This window comes from Arachis stenosperma, chromosome 3 (genome assembly GCF_014773155.1).
Source record: "Arachis stenosperma cultivar V10309 chromosome 3, arast.V10309.gnm1.PFL2, whole genome shotgun sequence".
Taxonomy (NCBI): domain Eukaryota; kingdom Viridiplantae; phylum Streptophyta; class Magnoliopsida; order Fabales; family Fabaceae; genus Arachis; species Arachis stenosperma.
In genome coordinates this window covers 172,009,600-172,036,311 of record NC_080379.1, presented here as the reverse complement: position 1 = coordinate 172,036,311, position 26,712 = coordinate 172,009,600, and the positions used below count along the sequence as shown (strand labels likewise).

General features: G+C 28.7%; 2 protein-coding genes across 2 annotated transcripts; one reads left to right on the top strand and one right to left on the bottom strand.

Moving 5' to 3' along the window:
• The first annotated feature begins 5,770 nt into the window (after positions 1–5,770).
• On the top strand, positions 5,771–6,769 carry LOC130965605 (uncharacterized). Its single transcript, XM_057890372.1, has one exon. It carries the CDS (start codon positions 5,859–5,861, stop codon positions 6,609–6,611), a length of 753 nt encoding a protein of 250 aa, XP_057746355.1. The 5' UTR covers positions 5,771–5,858; the 3' UTR covers positions 6,612–6,769.
• Positions 6,770–8,751: 1,982 nt separating this feature from the next.
• On the bottom strand, positions 8,752–11,442 carry LOC130967753 (large ribosomal RNA subunit accumulation protein YCED homolog 1, chloroplastic-like). The gene is made up of 3 exons (XM_057892750.1): positions 11,256–11,442; positions 10,255–11,006; positions 8,752–9,296 (listed from the first exon to the last, which is right to left on the bottom strand). Exons 2-3 carry the CDS (start codon positions 10,809–10,811, stop codon positions 8,873–8,875), a joined length of 981 nt encoding a protein of 326 aa, XP_057748733.1. The 5' UTR covers positions 10,812–11,006; positions 11,256–11,442; the 3' UTR covers positions 8,752–8,872.
• Between the last annotated feature and the right edge of the window lie 15,270 nt (positions 11,443–26,712).

Below are 26,712 nucleotides of genomic sequence, written 5' to 3'. Positions count from 1 at the left end.
AATTTTTGTTTTATACTCATTTTTTTTAATTCTTTAGAATTTATAGAATTATTAAAATAAGTATCAAATATTTTAATATTTACATTTACATATTAAAATATTAGTAAAGATATTTATTTTAAATTTTTTAGAGTATTGAGTTAGTAGGTCTTCGAAGATTTTGACTTAAGACTAATTAGTAGGGACATCTAAACATCACCACTAAATTTCACATGAAAAATTAATGGAGGGACGTAATGCGTTCATCGTTTACTATCTTGAAGGACTAAATTGATATTTTTTTTTTCAAGGGCTAATTAATTTGAAGTAAAAAATTTTAAGGATGGACCTAATTGTCACTTTATTCAATTTTTTCTATTTTATATTTTTTATTTACGTACGACCGGTTCTATCGGTTCAACCAGTGACCCACCGGTTGAACCAGTGACCCAGTGACCCAGTAACCTGACCGGTTCGGTTCTGACAACTATGGTTTCCAGTCAGTAAAAGTGCCAAATAAATATAATGCACTATAATAGGAACTCACTAAGCATCCTAATCTTCCTTTCATCAAATATTCATCCTAGGTTCTCACTAATCCATAAATAGGCATCTATCATAAGGGAATACTAAATCTAATTCATCTTTCTCATCTTTCCCAACTTTCCAACTCTCCAACATAATATAACCAAAACCATAAACAGAACCAACACCAGCTAATCTGTCTCAGTAATTCTATATCCATACATCTTATCTTCACCTGGAGCAAGTGAGATTTACTTCACTACATCTACACAGGAAGCTCAAATCATGTCATTCAATATTCATCATTATTAATCAATCATCTCATCATTTCATTTCAACAAGGACGACCCTCAGCGCCAATCGACACCAGCATGAGGGACCTCTCGGTTGTACAAATACAAACAAAGCAGACAAGTAATACACAAGTAGATTCAAGTAAAGCAAATAGCACATAATCACATAGCATATACAATTAGGCAAACCAAAACAAGTAGACAAACCTAAACAAATCAAACATATGCAAATAATGTATGTCTTCCCTATGGCTGATGATATCATCTGTCAGTTATATAACCAACCCGACATGTTCTGGTAGCTAACCATTGGACAGTCCCTGCGAGCGTGCATCCCCAAGCTCAAAATCATAATCATTCAATATATATATCCATGGGGGAGAGCTCATCCGGAAAGGTATAAGTGTCTAGCCACACCTATGACGCAGGGTCAACAGAATCTCGAATCTCAATCTGGAGCAAGTGGAGCCGACCCACTGCATCCACCCAAGGAAATCTAAAATTTAGATAATTTCACGACTGGGAGCAAGTAAGGGCTAACCACTGCATCTACTCCAGGAGGCTCAAACCAAACCCAGGGCAAGTGGATCAATGCCACTGCATCTACCCAGGCAGGTGTAGTAAATTCAGAACCAAGCTCAAATAACAATCTCATAATCATTTTCACTCTCATTTTCAATATCATACTCATCATCATTCTCATTATCAATATCATAATCATCATAATTCTCATTATCAATCTCATAATCATCCTCATTCTCACTTAACATCTTGTTCATTTCTCTTAATTTTACTAATTCAACTCATTGGGCTTTATCCCTAACTCTTCCGTCCTCACTTTCACTGACTCTAGACTTATATCGAAGTTTATAAAGATTTAGGAGGCCAAAAGAATTGTTAAAAGCCATAAAAACATATTTTTCCAAAATCTGGGAGGTGTGCGTACGCATACATGTGGTGTGCGCATACGCATACACCCAATTTTGGACCATACCGCGTACGCATGCAGTGTTTGCGTACGCGGGAGCACTTGGCAGAGGCCAATACCCGCGTACGTGCATCACGTGCCGCGTACGCATCCATATCAGAAACCAGAAAATCTGATGTTGCAGAAATTAGTTTTTCAATCCAATTTTTAAAAATCCATAACTTTTTTTTTTACAAAATTTCATTTTCAACCATTCTTGAACCGTTGGAAAGATCGAGAAATGAATTTTTGTAAAAATCTTGTTTTGAAAGTTTTCCAACTCCGAGGGCCAAGTTACGGTTCGCTGAAATTGGCCAAAAATCTGTTTTTACCAAAAACACACATTTACCAATTTTCCAATGATTCACAAGCTTTAATCATTTTCAACCAACAAAATGAAGCCAAACCAACTCAAGTTTGATATTCACACACAACCAATTCCAAACATTCTCTTTCTACACATTCCAACTCAAATACATCCATTCCACATTTCAAAAACCTCATTTTTCACTATTTCATCAATCAGTCAAATTCTCATACATTCTATACCAATTCTTCATTCTATCTCATATATTATCACACAATTCAATCATCACTTATCGTCCTTACGTTTTCCGGCCTCTGGTCCAAATTCACAATTTCGATACATATTCCACAAACCAATAATCATTATCCAATTCATCAAATTTGTCAACACACCAAACATGCAAATTCACACAATTCTCAACCCAATCATTAATTTATATAACACGTCATCTATACGTATTAATATCAACCATTTATACAATCCAAATTTAATTTTAGAGACAACTAATCTAAAAATTTTCATCACATCACATGATACTTAAATAAAACTTAAATCGTACCTTAATAACAACAGTTCACACCTAAACACGTCATAACTCAAGCTTCCAAGGCTCTCAATTCACCATCCAAAATAGAAGAAAACACAATTGATTCCTAATTCATCTCCTTTGACATAGTCATCACTCAAGAATATCAAAATAAGGATGACATGGGATAAAAAAATGGCAAAAAGCCATCAATCCATATGGTACCGTGTGGGAAGCACGTGATGCACGTGTAGAATTAGGCTTATTTAACAGTATCCCTTTAAAACTTAGGTGGAATCCGCATTCAGCTAGTGCCTACTGCCCAGTCAACATCTAGATTTCATCAAACAGAATATTCTCCACGAGGATAGGAACTCTTATAATATAATATAATATAATATTTTTCTCCTTTTCCCCTCTCATTAGTACATGCTTAATTTAAATATTTAAGAAAAGTATGTCAAATTATTTTTAATCGATTACGCTTATGAGTTATGAACTCGGTTTTCAAGTATAACCCAGACGCAATTTTGACTTCAACCAACAAGACTGTGTTAGGAGACGATCCGTGTCTATAGTCTATACCAATTTTATTTTAATTTATTTTTATGTCAAATCAAAGGTGTTTCGTCTATTATTTATTTATGTAAATTAAATATAATTTTATTTATCATATTTCTATCAAAGGTTATTAAATTTTTTTTTTCGATAAATATTTTATAGATGTATTGAAAAATCTAAAAACTTTTAATTATTTCTCAACAAAATATGTTTTATTAAAAACCTTAATAAATATTCTTAGCTAAACACAATTAAATAATAGCTAACACAAATGTTAGGTGTTAGTTGGTCATTATTGGCCAATGAATAGTTGAGATACGTTCACAACACACATTTTTTCTTCCGCTGGTTTTAAGTATCAACATTTTGAATTTTATTATTAATACTTAATAAGATGAAGAATTATAAAGAGGTGAACACTTTTGATTTTTTCTTAAAAAAAATACTTTGTGAGGCTCAAACACGAAAGTAATAAAATATCAGCACAACTATTAATCAATCTTGAATTAGAGACACGTGTAAATATATATGAGTGAAATTTTTGTTAGGAAATTATTTAATTTTTTAACTTATTTGTGGGCAATATATATATCAATTATAATCACAAATGATGCTATTTTAAATTAAATGACTTATATAATGATGATCTCATTTATTGTTATAAATGTTAATTGAATAAGTCATTGTTACTTTTGATTTGGAATTAAATGAGAATAAAACCAGATATTATTTTTGTTCCTTAGATAATTATCTTTTTGGATTTTAGATATATTATTTTTTGGGCTTTAGATACTATTTTATTTGGGCTTAAGAGTTTAATGGGTGCCATAATCAAATATAAATAGACATTCACGGTTTCAGTCCCCAATATACCAAAGCCGCCTTTTGTTGCTCTTTTTCCATCAAAAGAGTTGCAGTTCAGCCACCTAAGATTCAAACTCTTCTAATCGTATAATTCATGTTTATGAATTCAGGTACGCTTCCGCATTTAGTATTTTCCTTCTTAATGATTTCACATGGATGATCTTTTGGGTTAGAGGAATTCTGAGAAAAATTTCAACAATTTTATGTTTTTGGTTAAAATAGTGATACATTAAACATGCACAGAAAGACACAAAAGCAGGGAAAAAAATCCAAGAAAAAAGGCATTAAAACATTACAGAAACACCTGAGGAAAATTATTCAAAAGGGAAAAAGAATTAAGAGATAGAATACAAAATTAAGAAAATAAATGCATGTGTATTATATTGTCTTTATAATCTTGTTCACACATGTCAGCAAAAGACATTTATAAATTATAATTATATAATTAGGTTGACACACATTTATAATTATCCTAATGTTGCGCTATCACGTGCATCATATTTTAACGTAAACTGTTGTAACTACCATGGAGTGAGTCGCAGTCCAATAATCCATGGCCCAACCTAATAATTAGATAAGACATTAATTACACCCAATATAAAATGCAAGAAGAATTAGAAATTAACATGCGTATGAACTATGAAGTTCAAATATCACCGGGCACTGCATTAAATAAATTTATATTTGAAAAAATTCAAACACTCAGTGGCCTTAAAGATGCTGTTCTGAAAGGAAATTGCCAACCGCATTACCACAATGACATGGGGATCTATCCAAGCTTTGTGTAATTTGGAAGCAATTAATTATTGCTATTATTGTCAATACTATATTAATAATAAAGCCATTAATTTTACATCAGAACCGCTTGGTGTAATCATCAATCAAACAAGAAAGAGTTCCAACCAGCACACTCAGCACACAAGATTTCATAGACCAATTAAGACCCAAAAGAGGGAATCTTTTTTGAATATAAAGCTAATTAAATTTTGATTTAATTATAATTTTGAATTAGTAAATTATTTTGATGATTTTACTATTCAAATCATATTATGTTAGTCAATTCAATATTCAAGAAATAATGGTTTCAATAATAACTTCTCTAGATAAAATGATAAGTGGTGATATGAACTATACGCCAAATATTATATCCAGCTTTATCTAGTAGCATCCATAGAATTCAGTCAATTCAGTGTTCATTCACCTCAATCAACCATTTCGCATTTGCCACCTTTTGATTCATCATGATTGATGAACCCACCTCAAAAAACATATGGACTTTTCTCACTTTTTTTTTTAATTAATAATATTATAAAATATCATTTTTTTTAAAGTGAAACAAAAATGATGTAACTGCAATTCAGAATATTAATTGAAAAAAAATATTAACACGTGTCTTTTTTTTCCTCAAGAACAAAACAAAACTTCCAATCAAAAAAATAGAAAGAAAAAGTTCAACACTTCAACAAACCAATATATATTAATATATTATTTTATTAATATAAAATATATATTAAAAATAAATTAAATCACAGATTATATTTATATATAAATAAATTTATTATTAATTTTAATAGTTAAATTTAATGTCCAAATAACATTTTTAATTTTCATAAATAAATGTCACCAAGAGCCCTCAAATGCAAAACGTGTAAATAATCAGGTATTTTTTCCTTTAGTAATTTGAGGGTAACAGGAAGGGCAAAAAGGTCATAAAGCAGAGTATATATATATACGTATGTATGAGCATTATGTAGGTAATTTCTTCCTTGTCTGCAGGCAATAATTATTCTGATTCACAGGGTTTTCATTTTGATTTGTTTTCCAAAGCCGCCGTTGATGGAAACAGAAGCTGCTGCTGTCTTGAACCTCTTTGATTCTTGCTGGTTTGAGCTCAATGTATTGATGAAAAGCTCAACAATAATCCCACCAAAAGCAACAAGTTCTGCAGAAAATTTAGATCATAAGGTGAGAGGAGAAGAAGAGGAAGAAGAAGAAATATCAGAGTCAGCATCAAAGCTTGCACGGATCCAAACAAGTACTCATAGCAGATCGATGAGTGACCAATCTGTGGAAGCAACAAGCTTCAAGCATGAATCTATGTCACCAGATTCCGTCCTTATGATCCCCTCAAAGCTCCAAACCATTCTCTCAGGAAAAGAAGCCACAGACTCAGAAGAAGAATCTCATCAGAACCCTTCGCATGAGGCAGTAGTGTTGGTACCTGAGAAGAACATGAAGAAGAAGAAGAGGAGGAGGGAAACAAAGAGTTTGTCAGACCTTGAGTTTGAGGAGCTAAAAGGGTTCATGGATTTGGGTTTTGTTTTCTCAGAAGAGGACAAAGACTCAACCTTGGCTTCAATCATTCCTGGGTTGCAGAGGTTAGGGAAGAAAGAAAGCTCAGATTCTGATGAATCAATGGTTCAAAGGCCTTATCTTTCAGAAGCATGGGAGGTTTATTGTTATGATAAGAAAAAGAAAGAGAAAGAGAATCCATTGATGAATTGGAAGTTCCCTGCTGTAAACAATGAAACTGACATCAAAGATAGCCTCAGATGGTGGGCTCATACTGTTGCTTCCAGTGTCAGATGAACCAATCAAAATCCCTAATTTTTTCTTCTCTTTCCACATTCCCATTTTGCTAATTTTTCCTCCAATTTTTTTTCTCTATTTATTGTGATATCCGAAAACTTGTACATTGTAAATTTAGCCAAAAAAAAATGAAGGAAATTTTTCATTTGGAGTTTGAATTCTGTTCTGGCAGATTTTTGTTAGGTCTGTATCTTGTATGAGATTAAAGAGAGAATATTATTTGGTTGCTTAGCCAAAGAATTTAACTTACAATTTTAAAATAGCAAATAGTAGTAATAATAAAAATTGGGGTGTTAGTTACAAGGTGATTGGCATAAGCAGTTAAGCACAATGGGCTAAAGAGGTAGACGGATACATTGACAGAGTACTTCAAACAACAGAAGCATTATGGCATTCAAGTGCACCACAAAAGTTGCTGTACCTTTTGGTAACTATTAGTATTGTAAGTTGTATGATTAGCTCAGGTTATGTCTTGAGAAAAAACCTTAGAATTCTTGGTACTCAATATTCTACTTTAGTAGTTTTTTCACTTTATGGTCTCTTTTGTGCGTTATGTTGCTTGGGTTAGGGAGAGAGAGAAAACGACAAGTTGCAAAATCTAATGCTAGAGCCTCTTGTGAAAAACATCGAAAATGATTTTAAAGGGAAAACTGATCATGAAATAAAATTTAAGAGGTGGAATGTGATAAAAACTATGATCAGAAGATGTATAGGAGGGGAATTAAGGTAGAGTTTGGTTACATGTCTTCTTTTGTTTGGTTGTTGAGACACACAATTTTAAAGGATACATTGGTGCACAAATTGACACAAATTACATATATTTAATGTATTTCTAATAAGTTAGGACACAAAATTAATATTAAAACACTGATTATTTTAACAATTTTACTCTTCCTTTTTCTCTTCATTTCAATTTTCGTCTGTTCTCTCTTCATGGCCAACCAAGCAGAATCTCTTCTCCCCTCCCTTCTTTTTCCCATTTGAATTTCTGTTGCTTCTCTTTTCATGACCAACCAACATCTTACTGAAGTGTCTCATTGCTACTGTCTCACTTCCTCCTCATACTGTCCAACAGATTAGGTCTCTGTCTTTTTCCTTTTTCCAAATCTCCAGATCTGCGACTTATGTTTCTGCCATGTCGCAAGGGAACCTGTTCCTCCATCTTCATCTCTGTTCATCCTTCTATTTGTCTTCCTCTAAATTTTTTTCTTAAAATAAAGTTTTATTTTTATTTTTTATTATTAATTTGTATTATTTTTAGAAAAAAATTATAGTCTAAATGCTATGAACAATTTTTTCTTTAACTTTTATGCTGTTGAAATATCTCATCTTTCAATTAATTTTTTAATTTGATATTCCATTGTTTTATAGTCGCTTCAACAACTTAAAATTAATACCAAGGATAAAAAAAAAGCATACCAATTAAAATAAAAAAAAGGTGCATAGCATAGGTTATTTTAAAAATTCTCCCTGTAGTACAATGGAAGTCATGTATAATGATGGATCTGCCTGACCCAAGTGAAAAAAAAAAAGATTAATTTCTAACAGAGCATATATCAGAGAATTTTAATATACCAGAGAATTTTAATATCTCCACAAATATTCAGTGTCGGTTGGGTTGTTGTTGACCACAAAATATGGGAATTTGTTACTTCAGCGGATTCTTTAACGCACGTGGAAGATGTTGAATGAATAGCCAGCATTTTTGCCCCTTCCCCCTCGGCTCTCCCTACAGCCCTACTAGGCTACTACTAATCACGAGTAATAAATTAAAAAACGAAGGGATTAGATTTTAATATCTGAAAACATCAAAAGAATTTATCTTTTACTTCATCTAGTATTTCAATAAAAACAAATAGAATAAAAAAAATAGAAAGATATTAAGAATACTAAAATTCAAAAATAAAACATTTATAAATTTAAAAAAAAAACAACAAATGTAAATAATTAAAATAGAGAGTGAAAATAGACATTTACATCATATCATTAACAGTTTTTCACTTGAAGAGAGAAAAAAATTGATGGTGAAACAGAATTGATTAATTGAACATCTTTTTTTAATCTTTTCTTTGGGACTAATTTATCCAAAAAGAAAATTAATAGTCACTGAACTAATATACTTAGCAAAGACCAAATAAATTTTGGATCCCCAAAATGATAAAATTTATCGTAAAGGTTAACTATATACAAAATCTGAGAGTACATAAAAATAGGCATCATGGTTCAGCCTAATGAGCAAATCCTAAGAACTTGTATATATGTTACAAATGCATCTGCTCTTTTAAATTTCCAAGAGGGCCAAAGCCTTTTTTATCTTTCACTTCCTCCTGGTTACAATTACAACTGTCGATGTTGAAGTTTTGGCCACATTTCATGCAAATGCCTTTGCACCACGGATCACAAACTGAATTCATGGTAATCTCAAGATGCACCCTGTCTCTTATGTTCTTTGAAATGTCAATTTCTTTGTCTTCCAGGGGAAAATGCAGCCTATCATCCAAATCGATTAGTGCATCATTGTCCTCATCGTCATCCCCGTTGCCCTCACCACTGTTTCCAAAGGCTGTATATATGTCTTCCCCATAAATAACACCCAGATCAATAGTCTCTGGTTCTTCAATGGGTTCTTCAGTGAGTAAAAGAGAGAACTCGGAAAATACACTCTCAGCAGATGGCATACCACACCTTCAACAGAGAATGATATTGAAACAAAGTTGTTAAAATTAAAAATAACAATAAAAACAACTGAGATGGATAAAGGAATGCTTATTAGGCAATACAAAAAAATATTTTTCACAAAATACACCAATCATATTTGTTCTGTTCTGTTAATGATGAGGGGGAAAGATGGTTAGCCATAAGTGAAAAGAAAACCAATAACCATTGTATTTTACTACCATCTGTGATGATATGGTATTATTAATGCTTGGAAAAGGATTCTACTACCTTAGTAGTCACCTAGAACCTGTCCTATTTCAGTAGTTAGCTCAATCAATAATAGTGGAGAGGAGAGGATACATCAACTTCTGTGCTATCCATTTTGTGCTTACCTCCCACACTTTTTTTTTCCAAAGTTAGCAATGAGACTCGAATCCGCAACCTCTAGGTGAGTATGGCGAGAATATGCCATTTGAGATATAGCTCGTTGGTACTTACCTCCCACACTTAAATCTTTATAAAACAAACAGAATAATATATAAAGATACACTTATGACATCCCTCAAAAATATATATATAATAATAAATAAACAAATAAGATACTTATGTTGCCATTATTCCCTCTTTTTCCTTTTAAATAGGGAGCAATCTATCTTGTACCACGCAGACTTTAGCAGTAAAGAGCTGGTAACAGCGTCCTCTTTGAATCTAGCAGCTGATTAAACTTACTGGCCTGCAAATCTTATGCAAACTAGCTTGGCCAGCTGCATATAGCAATCAATTACTTTGTTTAAGCAAAATTGTCTCAACAGGTTCATCTTCTATGGCATACTTAGATGGAGTTAAACAAATTATAAACCATGATCAGGATAACAATTACTATGTTGTTATAATTTCACTATATAGAAGCACAGATTAAACCACATCATAATGAATGCAAAGAAAATTTCAGACATATTAATGAGAAAAGTCACAAGGGTAGTACCTACTGCAAAGAAGACCAATGACAGTTTTTATGATCCCATCAAGCCTCAATTTTTTCTTCTTCCTGACCACATCTATTGAGATCTGAACAGGAGTTCCATTAGGATAGTCCTTCACGGCTTTTGTGACCCGCAATCCCATGACAGAAGCCCTATTTTTCGATAAATCTGTGGAAAGATTTCCTAGACCTAAACTCTCCAAGGTAGTGCAGTACTCCACATGTGAAATTGATGCGTTTCTCTTATATATAACAGCACCTTCCCATGGGGACCCAGTATATTCAACTTCATCATCATCATCTTCATCCCAATCCATGGACTCATCAATAAATGACTCAAAATCATCAAGTCCCTTGCATTTAGCAGTATACTTATGCAGCACATTTGGTTCAATTCTACGGTTTGTATATAAATGTCTGGTTTTACTATTTGAAACCGGTCTATTCCAAAAAGGGGTGAAGGAAATATATGCAATTTTATGCTGGGAGTTTACATTACAAGTCTTCCATTGAGAAAATTGTAAAGGGACTGCAGCGGATGAAGGGATAAGAAGTGACATTTTCAGGTTCCAATGATTGATAAACCTAAAAAATCAAACTCTGATTTGGAATTCTAACAATTATGCAAAAGCAATAGTTTCCAAGTAAGGCTCTATCAGCATTCAGTAGCTATATCTTTCCAAATAATTTTGCAGTATACTGACTCACAATATTTGTGCTTATGTAAAGCAGCTACAGTTGACAGGAACTGTATTCTGTTAAAGAAGAAGGATAGACAACAAGTGAAAGTAATTATCAGCGCTAAATGTCGCAAATGGGTATAAAAAGGGGAAATTTACGACGGGGTAAAGAGAAAAAGAAACCCTAAACCCTAATAAAACCCAAATTCAAATAGAATGGAAACGAAATGCGAAACATGGAAGTGAAAGAAAAAATGGCAGGCAAGTACGTGTTAAAGAAAGAAAATATAATCCAAAGATTATGAACAGAAATAGAGGAGTTACCGCAAGATAGAAGAGCGATGATGCTGAGTGAGTGAGTGAGAAGATAAAACGCATCAGCGGCGGCAACACGAGCAGATAACGGGGTTGCCCATTGCTCAACTGGCTCCATGACAAAAACACCCGACTGGATGAATGCCTCTCTCACTTCGTGTGCTTCTGCTGTTAATTAGGAGGGTTCGGTTTTCGGTTTAGTTCGGTTCTTTGAAAAAAAATTAATTCAAATCAATTATACATAAAATATTCGGTTTAATTTAATTTGATTTTTTATAAGACCAACAAAATCAATTAAATTGAATTAGTTTAGTTCGATTTTTATATCACTTATTCAAAAAAAAATTATGTTCGGCTCAAATTTAACTCTTCTTGAAATTCAATCACCATCTCACTTCAAAGTTTTCGTCGAATTCTTCTCTTTTAGTAGAGAGTATTATTGCTACCGATAAAAACAGTAAATTTTGTGATTGTTTGTGAAAGATTTGCTCAAACCTCTTCTCATCGTTTTTTATTAATTTTTTGTTTATTATGAGTTGCTGATTTTATAAAATAATGATTGAATCGAATGATTCCGTTGAATTTTTTATTGAGTTAATTTTATTGATGATTAATGTTTTTGGCTGTATGTTAAAGATGGAACAATCACAAAGTGACAGCCACAAGATATGCTATCTAAGAATTTCAAACAGATTCTTCTTGAAGAAAATTTGATCTAATTTGACAATATTTTACTGTAAAGTATAACAAACATCACAAAGTATAATATACATGTATTTTTTGTATAAATATTTATAATGAAAAAGAAATACATAAAATAAAATATCACTTTACGAAAATTTATTATGAATAAATTAAAGTACGTAACAAAATGACTAAAAATGTTGAATTTTAATTTAAAAGGCTTTTAGAGAAAAATGAAAAAAAGGTAAGACAAAAAAAATTTGCCGATGATTGTTATAATGTGAAAATAAAAGCACAATGAGAGTGTAAATCTCTTTACCTTGTACAACCTCTAACTTCTGCAATAATGGGAGATAAAAAAAAAAGAAAGAAAAGAACTATAGATACTACACCAATGCAACAATGGGAGATAAAAAAAAAAAAAAGAAAAGAAAAGAACTATAGATACTACACCAATTGAAAGTTAATTTAAGAAAAGGACTATTTTAAGTTTCAACTGATCTTGAAAAGTGTCTTAATCAGTAAATTAATTGTGCACAAGGCTAAATTGAAACTTACAAAATGGATTATTGATCACCTTACTTTTAACCAAATTTAAATGATATTGTTACAATTGGATTTAATTTTAAGGGACCGTCATACGATGAAATAAAAATTTATTTGTTAGCCAATCTTAAAAAAAAGTGTCAACTGCTTATTGAAAATTATATAAACTCATGGAAAAACACTATTGATTATATACTGATGGTAAGTAGTTGAACTGATCAAAAGCAACAAACTTTAATTAACTTTTTGATTTTATTGTTTTGTTCGTATGTCATTTATTAAATATGATGATGTTTCTGATACGATAAAAAATGTCAATATCATGTTTAATTTATTTGTTGATGTTATTGAGTGGATTAAGTCTAATAACATTGTATATGTAGTTAATGCTGATGCTGTGAATTATATATCTGTTAAAAAATTTATTCATAAAAAATATTCAAATATTTTTTGGTAAATTTGTGCCATAGAAATAGATTCATTCAATAGACAGTAAAGACAAATTCTCTCAGTAAGATTTATAAAATTCTTTAGTAGTTCCTAATAATATTGTTAATTTGTCCCATTGTATCATTAATTTTGACCTACTATGTTAAATTATTATGATAATTACTTTATTAGATTTGACTTTACTAATATATAAAATTATGTTGAGTTATCTTAAATTAAATAGAATTATGTTATTAAATTTAAAAAAATTGATAAAAACATATCATCATCATATATAATTAATAATTATCCAAAGACCCAAATTTTTAATTTTGGATTATTGTGTTGTGCTCTCCTTTGTTCAATTCTTATTTTTAGTTCTCTCCTATTTTAATCTTTTTTGGACCGCCTGCATTTTTTTTCAACATCGTTTTCTTTTAAAGCTTAACTCTTATTTTTGTCGTTATTTTTGAAGTTTTGGACTTCTGCTAAGTGATAATATTCATTGATCTACTTGCTTAGATTTGACATTTTGTTTAATAAATTTGATTTTATCCTAATTAATAATAAAAAATTAATTTTGATTTTGTGAATTTGTGATGTACCGATGTAGTTGGTCATTGGTTCATTATTGATGGTTGTTGTTGATGTAGTTGTGATGTAGAAATATATATTGATATATAATTTAATAAATTTGATTCTATCATAACTAATAATAAGAAATTGATTTTGATTTTGTGAATTGTGATGTAATCATGCAGATGGTCTGTTGTTTGTTAACTGTTTTTTATAATAAAATAAGTATTATACTACTATCAAATGCTGTATCTTTTAGATTTATAATTTTATATTATACTTTTAAATTCATAAATTATATTTTAATAAAAATATTATATTTATTTATTAATTAATTTAGATTTATAAATTTATTTTTTTATTAATAGAAAAATATTTTAGAAATTAGTAGATATTCAAAAAAATATTGCTTACTCATTGGTTTTTTTTTTAAGTTAGCTTTAGTTTTATTTATATCAATAGTATAATTTGAAAGAACTATTTTTACTATAAATATTATAAAGAATCTGTTTCGTAATTGTATGGAAGATAAATATTTAAATGATTATTTAGTGACATATATAAAGAAGAGACATTTAATTATATTGACAATAAAATAATGATTTAAATAATTTATTATTATTTTATTTTTTTTATTAGTTAGATAATTCTAAGAATAATTATATTTTATAATAATATAGTATAATTATAAAAATTATTATTATATTATATATATTTTATCCCTATTATTAAAATTTTTTAGATTTGTTACTGTTGTACTGTCAATTGCTTCAATTTTATTTTAAAAGATATAGCAAATATTTCTCATATAACTAACCTTACCTTCCATGTTTCAAAAGTGATTGTGTTTGTTTATAATCATATATATGATCTTCTTGTCTTGACTTAAAAAAAAAAAAAAGACAAAGTTAGAAAGAAATTGTTCGATTAAGAGTCATATATTTTATCATTATTTTCATTACTTTAAAAAGTATATATGATCTTAAGAAAGATTTATAAACATTACTGGTGGACAAATTTTTTACTTCTCATAAATTAGCAAAAAATATAAATCGAAGATTATTAGTTCAATTGTCTTAAATAATAAGTTTTGACAAAATTGTGTTACTATTGTGAAAATTGTTAGTCTTCTTATTAAGTTGTTGAGAATTATTGATGTTGATAAAAATCCTCTTTGGGATATGTGTATAAAGACATGCAAAGAGTCAAAAATCCTATCAAAAAAATATTTAAAAATCAAAAAGTTGCTTACACGCCTTATACAATTATTTTAAAAATGCGGTGGGATAAATTTTTAAAGCGTAATCTCCATGCAGTGGCTTATTTTTTTAATACAACTTTTTTATATAGTGAAAGTTTCATTGAGAAACCAAATATTTGAGGTCTTTACTTGATTTACATGATGTTAATACACTTTTGCTATGACTCAGTTACGTTGCCACTATGTATGAAATACAATTGTATCAATATCATAAAACAAGTGGAGAAAAGGTGCTTTGAGAGCGACAAAGAGACTCGGACCTGATAAATTATTTTATCTCTAAGTTCAATTTACTCTAAAGGTTTTTTAAATATTGAGTGATAAACGATATTTGACTTTTATATCGATGTAGGTGAATGGTGGATGTTATATGGTAAAAATGCTCCTAATTTACAAAATATAACAATTCATCTTTTTCATCAAACATTTTCTTTATTTCGATGTGAGAGAAATTAGAGTCTTTTTGAATAAATTAATTCAAAGAGGAGAAACTAATTATACATCAAAAGTTAAGTAACAAAGAAAGAATTGAAAATTTGACATACACTCATAATGCTATATGCTTTCATATCCTAAAGGTGAGTGAAATAGTAAAATTTATTTCATTCAATAAAGATATATGTTGTTAAGTGTTAATTTTGGATTCTTCATGATTTTTTATTTTAATTTATTAGATGGAGGGAATATAAAAGTTGATGTGAATATATATACTTGATGTTGTAATTAATTCTTTAAATATGATTTTTTGTATGATACTTTTAAAGATGGAGACTTTAAATTACCTATTTATAATAGAAATATTAGAACACTTAATAACGATTATGATTTATGATGAGTAGTATTTTTGTTAGTTAAAAACTTGTTTGTTAATATATTTTTTTGTGATAAAACATTATGTATTTATTATTTATGTGCATTTTATTTTTTTAGTTATTAAATTTTGATATTTAAAATTATTTATAAATTTTTAATATTAAATTATAAATATTTTTATTAGGTAAAATTGTGAATTTTAAATTTTATTAACTTAAAAATTATTAAACTTAAATATTTAAATTATATATTAAATTTGTAATATTTTTATTTTATATTTAATTAAATCAGTTAAATTTTAATTAAACTACTAAATTATTAAACTAGTTACCTGTTTATTATTCGGTTCAATTCTCGCAGCCTTTGATGGTAGCAGATCAAATAATGTAGTAGTTTAACAAATTTATGTTTTGTTAAATTGAATATATATATTATATTAGTAATATTTTACATATTCGAAATTCGTGTGGAAGAACTAATATATATTTGGGTGATAGATTCTCCAAAAGTTTTAATTTGGGCACCAACAGAGAGAAAGAAATTGCAAGACACCCATCAAAAACGTAATAGCCCACAAGATATTTATGATATATATTTCCACATCCATCTTAATCATCTTTGTTATTTAAAGGGCAAGGTTTGGGCCTTGGATTATTATTGATGAGGCCTTAGATATCCTATTCTAATAATAGTTTTTTTTTTTATAAAAATGATATGAATAATATATTTTAATATTATAATTTTTATATTTTTTGAAATTATAGAAGAAATTAAAATTAGAAGGTTTAATTTCTGTACTTTAAATTTTTTTAATTTTTTAAAATAGAAATTAAAAGATCTAATTTGATATTCAATTTCTGTACTTCTTAAAAATCGGAAGGTTCGATTTTTATACTTTAAATTAAATTATTTCATATTTAAAATTAATATCCCAATCATTTATAATCCAAAAAAAAACTATTATTAATCTAATATATCAAAAATAAAAAACACTAACAATAATAATGTCAAATATTGTGTGTGAATTATTTTTTTTCTTTTAATTTTGGCCTGTATATGAATTAAATTCATTAATTATTCTTTTAACGTTGTGTAGTGTGTACCATTATTGTACCGTCTAGTACATTAATATCTATTTGAAAAATGTTATCGTATGTTAAAAATTAATCACTAAAATTAACGTTATATATTTGAATATAAATATACGTATTATTTAATTTATTTTTAAGATATATTTTATACGGAGGACTAATTAATTTAGTAATTAATTTTTTATATATATATATAATATAATGGTATATAATCATAAAAGATTTATCTAATGCTTCTTATTAAGTAAAAAATACAATATTTTTTTTGTTAATTAACAAATTTTAACTTTTATTTGTTATATTTTATATTAATAATTTAAATTTAAAAATATAATAGATTAAATAAGTTAACAAGTTATTTTCCAAAAAATACTGGAGTATGAAAAAATCTCCTTGCTACAAATCCTTCATATAAAAATAAATATTTACATACAATTATTTATATGTTGACCGTGGTTCCAATGCACGGCGCACCAACTTTAATTTCACTAGTTAACACAGAAATCAGCAACGACGTTAATGCAATGGTGGTGTATGTTGGAGGGAACTCACATCAAACACCCCTAAGCATGACAAGTGTGAGCGAGTTGAACAAAATTGTTTGTTTGCTTCTCTTAGTCCGAGTGGAGCCAACTAACTATCATAGTAAATGCATCCTCTCTATTTTTTTTATTAAAAAGAATAAAATATAATCTCTTACTTTTAATTTTATAAATGAGACAAAAAATTAATAAAAAAATAATAAAAAATAAAATCAAACATTAAATATTATTCAATTTTTTTCACTAAAAATTATCCATTTTCACGGTCATAATCATCATCATTGACATCACCCGCATTCAGAGTGCCCTTCCCAATATTCAGAGTCTACTTGGTGGACCTCATCAACAACACTTGTCTTGTCTCATATTCATTCCATCTCCAAATTAAGCATCACCTTTTATCCTATTCTCTACTCATCATTTTACCACTATCACACTATATATGTTACTATAAATATAATAGTGACTGAGATCTTTTTTTTTACATTAAAAGATTTTATTCGTTGAAAATAAAAAATTGTTTTATATTTTTCAAGATATATATTTGTCTAATTTTCTTCTTTCTTGTTCTAATCTAATTTGGTTTTAGAGACAAAATGTAAAATTTTTTTTGCAAAACCTGTTTCCGCAAAAATAGAACAACAAACTTCAATTTTAAAACTAACTTGATTCAACTTATTTCTCAAGTTCTAACTTAACCGTCAATTTCTATAATCTTAATTTCATAATAAATGATATATTTTATCCGCAATAATAATTGAACTGCTTTTATCAATTAAAAAATATTAAAAATTATAATTTATTTTAATTATTCTTTTAACTTTTAAATTAAAAACTTTAAATTTCTTATCGTTTTGATTTTTTTAAATATATATTTAAATTTTAACGTAATAAATATTAATAAGATAATTAAAAAATAATTTAAAATCCTTAATTTTCTTTTAAATGTTCTCATAACAATAACAATGTAATACAATATTCTTGTTTTATTTTATTAATTATCTTTCATATTACTACCGTGGATTTATTATTATTTTTAATTTTTATTTAAAAATATTAATAAACAAAACTTACAAAAATACTAAATGAAAATTTTATTTTTATAATAATCACATTTTAACCAAGTCGTGTTAGTTATATGCACATACAACTAAGTATCTTCTTTCTTTTTTTTTTTTTAACCCTTTTTCTCCGGTCTTCCTCTTGCTTTTACCTCTTTTTTTATTATTTTTACGATATCTTTATATAATTTGTTTGAATGAAATTTACTATTTTTTAATAGAAAAATACAAAGACATATAAATTATTTTATGTCAATAATAAAACATAAAAAAGAGAAAAAAAAAGATAAAAAAATATTTACACTATTTAAAATAACTTTTTGTGTTTTTCTTTATTGTTATTCAACAAAAAATTATAAATTCAAAATAAATTTATTTTATATAACTAAAATTCTTGTGTTTTTTTATAAAAAAAACTTTGTACTCTTTTATTTTGTTTCCTTTTCTTGTTTCATATTTTTTTGGCACTTTCTATATGATAATATTTAATAGGTTTATTTTTTCACATGCTCTGAAATATCATTCACTCATTCTTTTTTCATAATTAAATTAATAATACACTCTGAATAATTTTAATTTTTTTTCACTTAATATTATTTATACTTTTTAATAAAAACATATAAGATTTTAAAATTAAATTGAGTTTGCTTTTCTGTACATATTATAACTTTTTAAAAATATATTAGTATTTAAAATCTTTTCTATTTTATAAATACAATTTGAAATAAATTAACTTAGCACGATTCTATTATGTATACATAATGACTTGAGAATTTTATTAAAAATAATAGTATGTACAATTTTAATATTTAATAATATTCATTAATTACTATCAATGTTAGAAAAATACACATATAACGCATTAAAGTTATGCCACGCAGAGCTTCATTCCATGATTGGATTATACTATTCACAGCTTCGCTGCATTAGACTTGACTTCAACAACTTTTCAATTTTGTCCTCATTGTTAAGCAGTGGCTGCAACATAATTATCAAATTGGTCTTTTAAGCAAAACTCGAAAGATGTTTATGATAATTCATCGCACATAACATGATAAAAGTTTTAATTTTGACCGGACCGTACTTGACATACTAGTATTACAATAGAGTGAATGACACACTTAAAAAGTTTCTCAATTCATAAAACCTAAAGTTTATTCCCCAAATAATCCACTTCTTAGTGAAGATGGGTCAAAATATTTTATTGGATTAAACCCAACACCTACATAACCTAGATATCCAGTAACAATTATAAAAACATACGTTGTGAACAACATGCTTTAAAGTGCATGCCGGACACTCTTTGCCGTCGAAAATCAACAAAAACACAGGACAGCTAGCGTTGACTGTCTCACGTTTTCGTTGGTCTCCGACGTCCAGAAGTGTCCGACATGGACCTTGAAGCATATTATTCGCAAGTCGAGGATCCAGAACCCGACCACGAAGATGGCTATGGCACGTGGGCAGGCCTTCTTCTTAAGAGAGTCACCAAAAATGTGTCCCATGTCAGCAATGTAGCTTATAAGGAACACTGCGATGGCGACCGCTAATGCGTCGACAACAATGAAAGGCCGCCGGCATCCAAACCACGACGTGCAGTAGTCACTATGGTACCCTATTATAGGCTGGACGAGTATCCCACTTATTGGTCCACAGAGCCAGACGATAGACTGCACGACAATGATCTTACATAGAGGACTTGGCTTTGGTGGTAGTGTGGACTAGTTCTCTAAGTGGAGAGAATTAGGTTTAGAAGGATTGTGGTTGTGTTTGGTGGAGGACATACTCAACGTTACTTATATTGACGACAAACTTTTACAGGCACGGTGCCTTGAACTTTCTCAAAAAATTCGACTCTATATGCCTGATGTAAAACATGTGAAAGCTTTAGGAGACGACCAAGCTCCGTTACTACGGGCAACAGCTGCATTGATGCATTCGTGTCGGCTAGAGATCAATCCCACAACATCCCGAGTCACCACATATTATCGCAAGTTACTAAGAAAAAAGTGCCATGTATCAGAAGTCTCTCCCTCTACTATGAAAAATGTAATTGGGACGATATTGTTGTTACCATCCTGTGAAATTGCAACCAACATCCAACCCTTATACTTTTCATACAAGTGAGTCCCATCCACCTAGACAACTGGTTTACAATGTTCGAATGCTCTAGTGCAGGGGTAATAACTTCAGAAGAAACGATGTAATACCCGAATATCAGTTACCAAGTCATTGCCTTGATATGTAGGCATAGTTTTAAAATGCATGACTGCTGATGGCTCCTTATGACACATGGCCTCAAAGCATATGGGCAAAGCTTCATACGATGCTTAGCCAACCATGCTTTTTCTGATAGCTGATGGTGTAATTGAATTTCGACTGCACTTCCGCAATAACTGATTTCACTTATATTGACGACAAACTTTTACAGGCACGGTGCCTTGAACTTTTTCAAAAAATTCGACTCTATATGCCTGATGTAAAACATGTGAAAGCTTTAGGAGACGACCAAGCTCCGTTACTACGGGCAACAGCTGCATTGATGCATTCGTGTCGGTTAGAGATCAATCCCACAACATCCCGAGTCACCACATATTGTTGCAAGTTACTAAGAAAAAAGTGCCATGTATCAGAAGTCTCTCCCTCCACTATGAAAAATGTAATTGGGACGATATTGTTGTTACCATCCTGTGAAATTGCAACCAACATCCAACCCTTATACTTTTCATACAAGTGAGTCCCATCCACCTAGACAACTGGTTTACAATGTCCGAATGCTCTAGTGCAGGGGTAATAACTCCAGAAGAAATGATGTAATACCCGAATATCAGTTACCAAGTCATTGCCTTGATATGTAGGCATAGTTTTAAAATGCATGACTGCTGATGGCTCCTTATGACACATGGCCTCAAAGCATATGGGCAAAGCTTCATACGATGCTTAGCCAACCATGCTTTTCTGATAGCTGATGGTGTAATTGAATTTCGACTGCACTTCCGCAATAACTGATTTCACTTTTATCGAGGAGTCAGCTTCTACTAATGACTTTATTGCTTCTGCAATTGTGTTTGAATCGAGCTTCGAATGATCCTGAAAAATGGTGGCTCTGGTACAAGTGTGACTACCATTATACCTCCTTATAACCCAACAGTACTTTCTGCTGATCATGCTAATCCTGATCAGCCAATCACAACCTGACCCATACTATGTACACTTGGTATAAAATATCAACAACTCCGAATCATACACTTGGTAGTCTACACCTCTTTGGATGGTATAATCTTTCATCGTCATAATAATAGCTTCCCTGGAACTGAATTTTATTCCCACGATAAATTCACCATCTACCACAATAGAAATTTCTACCACGATAACAGCCATACTATGAATATTTAATAAGTGAAATTAAAGGTAAAATCTATCTATAATTTATAAATCAATCATATCAAAAAATTAATACTAAGAAATAAATATTCATATGTCAAAGAAATGTTCACAATATTAATATTTATTTTAATATTAATATAAAAAATTAATACTCACTACATCAATATTAATATAAATAAATTTTACATCAAGTTATTATCTCAATTTTAACCAAATAAAAACATAAACACATAAATAAATACTAATTAATATTTAACTAAATCAATAACTAACTAAAAGGATTATTTTAAATTTAACTAAATAAGCACATAAACAAATACAAATTAAGTATATTTTCACATGTTACGTAACTATTTGGTCCATTGATCAATATAAATTATAACAAAATTCTAATCCTTCATATAAATATAGGCAATTACGTACCTGTATTCATATATTCAGGAAACTCCGGAGCATACATGTCCTCCAAATCCAAGTTCGCATAAAAGATGGCTCCTCAAACGGATGTTCGTTTGCCAGTGCATTTGTCACGTCTGTCACATTTGCCTCTATAGTGCCGTCACCTTGTTCTTCGTCTCCATCTGGAACAACAACTTTGTAATTGCTTTCAAAATCTTCATCACTGTTACTATTGTAATCTTCACGTTCAATATTTCGGTCGGCTTCAAATTGTTTGAACTCAATATACAACTCAATGAACGACATCTGAGCGTGACTTTCAATATACATTGAAAACATCTCTTGCATGCTCGCTTCATCAGTTATATATTTGGTTTGAAATTGAGCGAATCCACCAAATATCGGTATAGGATACTTGTATAAAATACATGATATTTTCCTTGACATTTCAGAATCTATCTTCTCACAAATTACACCTTTTAGTTCTTTGAATGAGATTGTGAATGGAATAACAATATCTAACGGATTTTCACAAACAAATTTCACTCCTTCGAATATTTGTAACAAAATCTGACCAAAATAATATACTTTTAATAGAACTCTATCATTCATTTTTTTCACGCACATAAATATGAACTTCACTGTAAATTTTTTTAAACACATACGAAATGATAGATCTGGGTGGAGGAGTTGGGGGAAGAAGAAGAAGAAGAAGAATAGGAGATCTGCAAACTAGTACACGACTTACACACACATATATATAACAAATCAGTTGGTCCAATTTGTATTAACGCATTAAAATAATATATATTATAATAAAATTGTACGGTCCGATTTGATCTTCTCGAAATAAAAAAAATAAAACTATATTAAACTTAGATAATATAATTATATACACCAAAATTCAAATTTTTTCTCTCACACAAATTGAACCGTGTGATTTGTGTACCTAATTTTTTTAATAAAAAATCAAACGGTTCAATTTTTTTATTCTATAATTCAAAAAAGCTCCTCCACATTTATATTTAACATGCACAACACACAAAAATTCGTATATCCGAAAAAATGAGCCCAACAAAAACTCCCTTCTTATTAGAGCTGTAAAATTAGTTTTTAACAACAAATGTATTTATATTTCTTTAATAATGCTAACAAATGTATTTATATTTCTTTAGTAATACTTTATTAGCAGTCAAACAGATTATATGTATTTATATGTATGTGTGATAGATTCATATGTTTTTGTGTTTATTTCTTCACTAGATTAAGATTCACGCATCATAAAGAAAGTTTGACCAATTATACTATATGATATACATTTATATATAAATGTTAGATATTAATTAGATAATATGTAAATTAATATTAAATTTAAAAATTTATTATTAAAAATTATTTGTAATGTGTTTATAATTATTTAATAAAATTATTTAAAAAATATATACAACAATAAAAAATTTTGTAAAGTTAGTATTTTTTTAAATATTGACTTGTATATGTGTTTAATATATTTATATAATATTTTTTATATATTTTAACATATAATTATTAATTTTATGAAATAGTAGTTTGATGTTAGTTTAGTATATTATGAATTTGAATTATGTAGTAAGAATATTAAAAACAATTTTGATGAAGAAGTAATTTAAATGAATGATTAGAAAAAATTGATAATTATATTATTGATAGATCGAAATAATTAAGAAGATACTACAATAACTAGTGAGACTTAGTGTTTGTTAATTGATTACAATAAGCACTACAACAATAGTTTTTTTATAAGTCTCACAAGTTGATAAATCATAATTTCTAGATATTTTTAGTTGTTAGATATTTTTAGATATTATTTCTTAAAATATTTTTAGTTACTTAATTTATTTACTTAATTTTTAATTTTTTTATTATAATATTTAGATATTTATTTTTATGAAACAAGATAATGAGAATTTTAGAAAATTTTACGCATGTGTAGCATAATAAATAATAATATAATTAATAATTCATTTTATAATATGTTTGTATCAGTTTTTATATAATAAAGATATATAAATAATGTTAAAAAGTTATTCAATCATTTGGTGATTTTTCTGATGCAAAAGGTCCCTTCAAGTGATTATTATTCAGTGACAAGCCTAAAAAATAATAGTGGGGACGAAAATATATTAGAATAAATTTTATTGAGTATTAATATTTATACTTTATGTAATGGAGAATTAGAGACATAGAAATTAAAAAGAATTAGTGTGTAACTTTTTTCTAAAATATACCTTTTATTATGTATAATTTCTAGAAAATATTTTTTTTGTTATTTCTAAAATCTGAATTCAAAATCTTAGTTAAATTATAAGTATTTTGTTATCTCATATTTTTAATTAATTGTATTTTTACTATTTTTACACATATTTAATAAATAAAAAAGCTAATCAATAAGCACGTTAAACTTATTAATACACTAATATTTATAATTTAAAGTTAGAATTATATTTAAATATTATAAAAACTTAACTATTGATTACTTTCCACTCAATTAGAAAACTCATTTGTTATAATACTTATGACAAAAAATAAATATTTCAACAAAAATAACAGTTACAAAATAAGACTAATTAAGAGTTAAAATATATAATATTAACTAATAGATATATAAACAGATAATGTTTTTTTTATATCAATAATTTTTTAAGACGAAAAAAAATATTGATAATTTCATGTGCAAAATTAAGTTTTTAGTTTGGTAATTAACTAATTAGTTAGTTTAAAAACATACATTATCACTCATTAATTTGTTGTTGAGTTGATCATCTATTTATTTTTAATTTTAATACTAAATTAAATTTCACAAAATAAATATTGTTGTATGTTAAGTTTAACCGAATAAAATATTTTTTAAAGATAATTTTTTTACAAAATTATCTATAATTTATTATGGGAGCAAAAATATGACATTATAATATATATATATATATATATATATATATATATATATATATATATATATATATATATATATATATATATATATCTTCAAAATTTTAGTGGAGACAAGTGTCCCCTCTCTTCATAAGGTAAATCCGTCTTTGGTTATTAACAACTTGAATGGTTGATAATTAAAATAATTACTCTCTAATCACTTCAGTAATAACCATAATAAAAAGGAAGTATATATATAGTATATGTTTTAAGGATATAATTAGTATAATTTTGATGTCTGTGAATAATAAAATTAAGTCTATATAAATTCTAAAGGAGAAAGTATAGAAAAATAATGAGGATAATAAATAATATAAATAATAAATTAAAAAAAAGGTAAATTAAAAATTAAAAATTATATTCTTAATTAATTATTTAATTTTAAATTTTAAAATTTAAAAAATTAATATTAGCAATTAAATACATTCTTAATCAATACACTTGCTCGCGATACTTAATTCCTCTACCATAGGCATTAAATGCTCACAGGATTTCAATGTTGTAACGGAGTCCTTGATACTGTTGAAAAAGGAGATAGAAAAGAACCTTTCTATTTTGGAGATGAGGTTGTTTTTGGAGTACTCCTCCGTCATCTCTAAAAACTCTCCGGTGCAGCGAAGAGAAGTCACGTTGGAAGGTGACAAGTCAATTTTGACACTATAGCAGAACTTCGTAGCCAATTCATCAAAAGCCTCAAAACCGCCGGGGAACTCTGTAACCACAGCCTCACCCAGCGCTGCTGTCTCCCCCAGCCTGTGTCAACGATGCCGCACCTATACGTTGATATCGCTGCAACTTGACCGCGCGCTACTGACCCCGCAGCCCGTGCAGACGCAACCATGAAGAGCAATCCCGCTCATTGCCATCGTTGTTTCACCAGACACCTTCATTAACGTGTTTGGGTTTGTATATGTTAGTTTTTGTTCCATCAATGGATTCCTCAATCGGTGAATGTAAGTATAATACCCACACTATATTAGTCCTAGGATCACTCACACACATAAATAACGCTATCATATTTTTTATCTCTCAAACTCACTAACACTCATAGAATAGAAAAAACAAAGAGCACCTCTCAATTCTCATAACATATTTTTCATTGTTTGGAACACACAAAACATATAAGGCATATGTGCCTTTATATAGACAATACTTCATACTAAAAATTTATGACTCTATTAGCTTTCTAATACACATACTTATCCAACTTTACTTTTAACTTTGACTATTTAAATAAGTAACTTCTACATCTTTATTAGTTGGCATCTTGTAATTTCTAACACAACTACTATAAACATCTTAAAAAATTTTCAAGCTTACTCATCAACTTGAAACTTCCAATGCAATTCATGATTCTTCTAGCATAGAGGTGATAAGTGCAACTTATATATATAGATGCTTCATGATTCTTCCAATTTGATTTGTAGCCTCCAATTTTGACTGGGAGATAAAGTTTGACTTGTGATTCTTCTAGCTTCTAGTTTCATCACTTGTAATTCTTGTAACTTCTAATTTCATGATAGTTCTAATATGGTGCAAGTTGATTTAGTTGTTACTAACATTGCCTCCCTTAAATCAAGCTTGCAAAATTAATCATTCCAAGCATCTTTTTCAACTTATAAAATAACTCGATCTTTAACGGCTTTGTAAATATATCTGCTACTTGTTCTTCAGTTGGACAGTACTCAATAACAACTTTTTTCTCAT

What these genes read in the sequence shown, in the direction of transcription:
- LOC130965605 (XM_057890372.1), top strand. Translation starts at nt 5,859, where the DNA reads ATGGAAACAGAAGCTGCTGCTGTCTTGAACCTCTTTGATTCTTGCTGG.
- LOC130967753 (XM_057892750.1), bottom strand. Translation starts at nt 10,811, where the DNA reads ATGTCACTTCTTATCCCTTCATCCGCTGCAGTCCCTTTACAATTTTCT. An exon ending in ATTGGTCTTCTTTGCAGTAG is followed by an intron (nt 9,297 to 10,254) that starts GTACTACCCTTG and finishes TCTCTGTTGAAG; the next exon opens with GTGTGGTATGCCATCTGCTG.